General features: G+C 39.7%; 1 protein-coding gene across 1 annotated transcript in view; it reads right to left on the reverse strand.

Moving 5' to 3' along the window:
• Positions 1-117: 117 nt before the first annotated feature.
• Positions 118-7,271, reverse strand: part of Arhgap18 (Rho GTPase activating protein 18) — a 165,510-nt gene continuing 158,356 nt past the window's right edge. The window contains exons 13-15 of the mRNA XM_008827816.2: positions 4,267-4,391; positions 881-942; positions 118-329 (exon numbers count right to left, since the gene is read on the reverse strand). Coding sequence (XP_008826038.1) covers positions 238-329; positions 881-942; positions 4,267-4,391 — 279 coding nt within the window. The 3' untranslated portion in view covers positions 118-237. The remainder of the gene's footprint in view (positions 330-880; positions 943-4,266; positions 4,392-7,271) is intronic.

Raw genomic sequence — 7,271 nt, forward strand, 5'->3', positions numbered from 1 at the left:
TAGCCCACAAGCTAATTAAGCCACTTTTTTTCTCTCTCCAGAAATACTTGTTTTCTAATAATATTAATTAGCAATTCTGGCAGCCAGACAAATCTGTAATTTTTTAAGGCTTGAGGGTGTCACTTCATAATAATTGGGTACAGTTGAATAATAAGGAAACTGCTGTCTCTTTATTTACACTCTTGACCCAGCAAGAATGATGATATTAGTCCTCTGGTTAGCGGGAGCGTTTGTCTTCTACACCGGTTTGGGCTTTATGACCCACTCAGCATTTGGGTTCAGCTGGTGCAAGTCCTTCATGTAGGTGCAGTCATCTAGGCAGCGCTCCCCTGCAAAGGAGATGTGGTATCAATGAAAAGCAGTGGGTGAGTAGAGTGGCGATCTAACTTTAAAATGAAGCTCCGTGGTTTAAAATTGTAGATTTCAAGGTACTTCCCATCCTTCACGGTTTCTTATGATGATATTCAAAGAACTGACCATGCAACCGAAAAAGTCAGTTTAGTAGTTGTTCTCTAAGTAAGTAGGTTTAAATTACATTAGGAAGCTGGAAATACTTTGTGTGATGCTTTTAAATGCTTCCTTAAAATCTTCTTCACCTTTATTAAGTATTACAGTAGTTTTGAATTTATCCAAGAAACCATACTAATTCCTGAGATCTAACAGTAAAATGAAAAAGTCAGATATTTAGATGACCATTTGAACAGAAGTTCAAGAAGAGCCTGAAGAAAGGTCAGACCACTGAACAAATCAAAATGTTCAACAACTGTCTAAAACATTATATTTACTTCTGCCTCCGTTGTTTTTTCCCTTCCAAAGATATAAATAATAACAACTACATTGACAATGTGAAAAAAAGCATATAGAATGAAATTGTGCTTACCAATATTTCCTCCGATTTCATACAAAAAAACTTCCCCTTTCTTGAGAGTCTGGGCAACCCCACTATTAACGACAAAACAAACTGATTAGTTGCATCATCAAACAGCTTGCGACTAAATCACTTTAACGGGCCAAGGGAATTCCAGCTAGCATAGAAAATTCATAACTTAGACACACTGTAATTATCTACACATTTATACTTTCCCATCTGTTAAATGTGATGAACGGTTAATAAAAATGTCACACCTGCAAATGAAGTGGACTCATATATCTGAAGAATAAACCAGTATCTAAATTGATAAAAACTAAAAAGTAAAGTTAATATACATTTACCTGCCAAGGAGATTACTGATATGGTTGTCTACTGTGCACAGGGGCGAAGTTTCCAGCTTGGTTTTCTCCTTGCACTTACTGAGTAAGTATTCGTCATAGGGCTGCTGTGCTGACAAGCTTCATTTGTCAGGATGAATGCCAGCTATTGAGGCATGACTCATGGACCGCCCCAAGTTGGCTGTTCAAATTTGGGAGGTGCACCCACTCCCACAGTGCAGAAGCAAATACTCAACTCCGAGACTTGATTTGACTCAGAATGTTGTGTTTATACATTCACATTTTTCTCTTAAATTTCACCATAATAAAGTGGCTGTTGAGTTGACAGATATATTTACCATAGTGTGCACATGTCATGTATGGAAGCATCTCACATTATTCCATAATTATGTACAATTTTTGTTTTTATGTTCCATTTACAAAACATAATAAACTTCTAAAATATTAGGTTCAAATACAATTGGTAAGATTTAGTGGCTTTATAAAAAATATTGTGAAAGAATTACTTTGGAAACCTGCTAAAAATTTAGAGCCAAACTTTAACAGCTCTGGGAGGAAGCTTAAACATCTTCTTTTAATTAATTTATTTATTTATGCTGTGGTGCTAGGGATCAAGCCTCATTTGTACTAGGTAAGTGCTCTGCCACTGAGATTCAGCTCAACCCTTAAAGATCTGCTTTTAAGCTGGGTGTAGTGGTACATGCCTTTAATTCCTGTCCTCAGGAGACAGAACTCTGTGAGTTCAAGGCCACCCTGGTCTATATATCAAGTTCTAGATCAGCCAGGATTATACAGACACAGCTCCCAGGAGCTGATATGAAGAGGGGTTAGGGGCTGCCTATGTGAACAGAAACATGAGTTCAGAATTTCTGCTATGAGACCAAGGGGAAAGATGTTTACTGGCTGACCTCTTAACTGTAAAAAAGAAAGAATGAAGGTGTTTACTTCAGAGTATGCCTGCAAAGAAGTTTATGTCAGCTTGCTGGGAACGGAGATATTACCAGGAAACCTCGTTTACAATTAGCCACTATCTGCAAGCTGTAAAGATGCATCCCCTCTCCCAACTTATAAGCCTGGGGAGAGGTTCTGTAAGGATTCTATTCCTCCTAATACCTAACACAGGGTCTAAGGCAGAGCAGACACATATTACTACCTTGAGGGTATTGACACTAGAGAAGCATTAGCAGAAAACTTGACTGAAGCTTTCCAGGATTAGAATGACATTAACTTTAATGAAAGGTAAAAGTAGAATTTTTTAATATTTTATTTATTATTTTTATGTGTATGAGTTTATTGCCTGCATGTATGTAAGTGTGCACTACATGTCGTGCAATGCCTACAGAGTTTAGAAGAGGGCATTGAATCCCCTGGAACTGGAGTTATGAACTGTTGTTAGCTGCCATGTAGGTACTGGGAACTGAACCCAGGTCCTCTGCAAAAGCAGCCAGTGTTCTTAACTGCTGAGCTATCTATCCAGCTCCCAAAATAGAGTTTTTGTAACCTGAGATGTTAATGCCCTGGGTTTCCCTTAAGAATTTTAACTTAGGACCACTGAGATGACTTAGTAGGTAAAGGTGCTTGCTGCACAAGTCTGACAACCTGAGTTCAATTCTTGGAAACAATGTAAAGATGGATGGATAGAACTGATTCCATAATTGTCCTCTGACCTCCACACTTGGAATGTGGCATATTTGCTTGTGACATACATTATGCATGCACATGCGTGCACAGACACACACATACAGAGAGAGAGAGAGAGAGAGAGATCATAAGCACACTAATAAATATTTTTTTAATTATAAAAGAGGGGCTGAAGAAATGGGTCAACAGTTAAGAGCACTGACTGCTCTTGCAGAAGACCTAGGTTCAGTTCCAGACTCACATGGTGACTAACAACTATCTGTAACTCCAGATAGAGACTGACTGCTCTTGCAGAAGACCGAGGTTCAGTTCCAGACTCACATGGTGACTGACAACTATCTGTAACTCCAGATAGAGACTGACTGCTCTTGCAGAAGACCTAGGTTCAGTTCCAGACTCACATGGTGACTAACAACTATCTGTAACTCCAGATAGAGACTGACTGCTCTTGCAGAAGACCGAGGTTCAGTTCCAGACTCACATGGTGACTGACAACTATCTGTAACTCCAGCTCCAGGGGACCCTACATCTCTTCTGGATTCTGAGGGCGTTGCATACACAAGCAAAACATAAAATAAAAATAACATTTTTTTTTAATTTAAAAAGAATTTTAGTTTATTTCAAAGTACAAATAGGGGGAAAGTCATTAAACCCGACATTAGCCAAAATTATGATATTTAAAGGCTAAAAGCTAAAAACCCCATGAGCTTCTTAGGTCCTGTCCAACTGCTGACAGGATGAATGGGAACGCACATAAACCGTTATGTGTACAGTGGGAAAGGCCTGCAGCTTTCTAAGGGCTTGGCCATATCTGTCCAAGATAAAGGACTTGGTTGTCCCTAAGGAGGACAGTTTGTTCTCCCCCTGTGACTTCACAGCTTACTGTACCCCTCCTCAGTCATTCAGGCTTTGTTTTTAAATTAGAACATTTCTTCCCTACTCATTAAATTTCATAGAAAAAGTTGGGTCTTCATTTTAATCTCTCTGTATTCTAATTAGTAATTATTCTAATAGTCTAAAAACACTAATTAACCTCCAACCAACATGTTCTGGAAAGACCATTGCATGGTCTCATTTGCCAAGCCCATTGCTGGCGAATAGGGAAGGACTGCTCACACATGCTGCCTGAAACAACAGGTTCAGTTTGAACACAAACTATCTCAATGACTTCACACCACTCTTTTCAACAGTCTAATTGTCAGGCCTGTTCTTCTCTTTTAGTGGAAAGAAAAATTTTAGGCACCTTACACACACACACACACACACACACACGCACACACCCACGCACGCACACACCCACGCACACACACACACACCAGAGAGAGAGAGGAGGAGGGAGGGAGGGAGGGCGGGAGGGAGAGAGGGAGAGAATACACAAGTACGTTATCTCACATAATAATTAAAATGGGCCTCTACCTTTCTTGGCTGAGAAACCTGGCAAGTACATCACTGGCTTTTAGTTCTTCAGTTAGCTGTATTGCCATGGAAACTTTCGAAAGATGGGGAGCTTGCACTCGAATCACTCCCTGAGGAACATCAGCCTGCAAAGCAATAATGACACTGGAACAAAGCTGGCAGCAGCTGGAACATGTAACTCTGTACAATGCATTACACGGTAAGTGTGCTTAACTGCTACCCATTTCACTTCACTGCATAAAAATCTTAACTACTGTATAATGTAATTTGCTAAATGACATCAAACCTCAAATATCCTCTTAATGGTGATAGGGGAACTTTATAATGCCTGTGCAGTAATGCTTAATTATTTTTAAAGATGTAAAGAATGACAGCAATAACCATTACTGCCATATTAAGTGCTGATTTCTGAGTATTATCTACTGGAGGGTGCTTCTTCCTGTAGCAATTTATGAAACTGAATCAGAAAGAAGTCACTCAGTGCTTCAGCTACGTGTTTGTTTAAGAAATCTTTCTGCATGGTGACAATATTTCCTCCATATTTTATGTCCCTGGGTGTTAACAAGAAAAGACAAAATTTTTATAATGTATTTGTATTGTCTTTGCTCCTCACTTGGTTAACAAGATTATGCTTTGACTGTACACGTGGGACTTAAGATGACCGACTTGAAGTCCTTCACTCATGAATCTGAAAAACTTTCATGGATTCTGACACCAATGAAACATTTTGAGGTTTGTACTATCCAAATGTCAGCTACAGCATTTCAAATACTAGGCTTAATTAATTCTTAAATCACTTTTCTAAAATAAATAGTAATTTGTTATTTATAACCATATGTCATAAACAGACTTTAGAACAGCATGCACAAATTATGTTTAAAGATAATTCGTTAAATATTACAAATACTCCATTTAATTCAACCAACATTTATAAGCATCTACTGAGTGCTGTGCTACAGAATTTTGAGACATGGTCTCCCTATAGCCCCAGCTGGCCTGGAACTTGCTATGGAGACCAGACTGGCGTCCTCACAGAGATCAGCTTGTGTCTACCTCCCGAGGGCTGGGACTAAAGACGCGCACCACCACAGCCCAGCTACTATTCTCCTTTTGGATATCTCTCAACTATCCATGTTTCAAGGCTCAGTTCAAACACCTCAAACTCCATGGCACCTACTCTTCCATGAGCCACAGAAGCAAAAGGAATATTGAAGTTTCTGCTTGATCACCCTCATGATTACTACGTTCTAGCAACATATCACATATCTGAGTCATGCACAGAGCCACTCATCAATTGATTGAATGAAATTACTAGGCAATACTTTTCACCAAAAACAATGGATTAATGATAGTAAAATTTCTCTATTCTGGGGCTGGAGAGATGGTTCAGCAGTTAAGAGCACTGTCTACTCTTGCAGAGGACCCAGGTTCAATTCCCATCACCCACATGGTGGCTAATAACCATCTGTAACTCCAGTTCTAGGGTAATGACACCCTTTTCTGACCTCCCCAGGCATCACAGGACACATGGGTGCCCTTATATGCATGCAGGCAATACACTTATACACACAAATAAAATATCTTTTAAAAAGGTATAACAATCAATATGCATTTTCTCTTTGGTTAAAAAAAGACAAGAAGTAAGAGAATGTATAGGAAAGGAATTAAATATGCTACAAAAGGCAATTCTGCCATTTACTCTTGCAGGAAACCAAGGAGATAATCCAAGGTTCCTAACATAACCATATACCTACTTGAGGACTAGCCTCTCTTCCTGTGAGCCATCCTAGGAAGAGCATGTTCTAACATGACCTGAGCCCTACACTCTCTAAATGAGTTCAGGACAGTGGCCTTGAAGAAAGCAGCATGCTTTCTCAAAAGACACAGCACTGACTTTCAGTGTGGTATCAGGTCTTCCAAGAGAATACCATATCTGACACATAAATCCAGTCTTCCTCATGGGAGTTTGAAGAGTCCTAGGCACTTGCTTCTGAGGGCATTTCAGAGTTCTCATGTATACATGAATATTAGGAAACTGCCATAGTATAGGGCCTTTGCCAAAGTGGGGAGTTGTGTGAGCATCTCTCACAAGTTCTTTAAGGCTTTGGATTAAAAACATCTACATTCCTTGCCCTCCATAAGCAGGAGATGAGGTTAGGCCAGGCCTTGAGTTTACTGCTAACCCTTCCCAAAGTACGGATTGTAAAAAATATTGACCCATCACATCCACTGGACACATCCATGCCTTGAAAAGTCTTTCATTAAGCCACCCATGGCACATGGCACTTGCCCAGGCTGACTGTTGACATTCCCAGGCAACTAGACAACTTGCTTCATCAAACAGGGTATGAGTATGGTTTATATCTAAGACAGAAACAGGTCTCAATTTGTTTAATTAATCGCATCCAAATTCCCAACAATACAGAGACTCAGCATGTGACTCAGTATGAATCGACTATGTTCTTTCTTTCTGCCTTTGCAGAAGAAATGAGTGTAGCCAACAGGTGGTAAAGATAGAAAGCTTAGAAGTTGCATCAGGAAAATTTTTACTGAGTATATTAGCAAGAGGGGGCAAGTGATAGTTACATAAAGATGATAAATAATAAATGATGTCAAACTCTCATTTAAAAGGTATGTGACAACAGATCAAGAAATATATCTCTAGATAAGGTTTATTTGAGACCAACTGGTCATTACCCAAGACTTATCTGCAAAGCACACAGTAATTAAAAATGCCAGAATGGTGGAACTAACCTTCTTGGATGTTTAACAGACATACCTTGAGATCTATACTAATTGGGTCAGAGGGAATCAAAGGACACTTTTTGCTCCTTGCCCTCCTGGGTCGATTAGTTCCCAGGGACTATGAGCATCGCGCAAAATGTCCTGTAATGGTGGTGGGTCATCTGGCCTCTTGATCAAGGAAGCTGAGGAGACTCCACCAGATGGACTTGAGCCAGTGTCCAGTCTATAAAGAGGAGGGTCAACACGGAGGAATCATTTCC

Source organism: Nannospalax galili, unplaced genomic scaffold (assembly GCF_000622305.1).
Source record: "Nannospalax galili isolate Female #2095 unplaced genomic scaffold, S.galili_v1.0 scaffold53, whole genome shotgun sequence".
In the NCBI taxonomy this organism is placed as follows: domain Eukaryota; kingdom Metazoa; phylum Chordata; class Mammalia; order Rodentia; family Spalacidae; genus Nannospalax; species Nannospalax galili.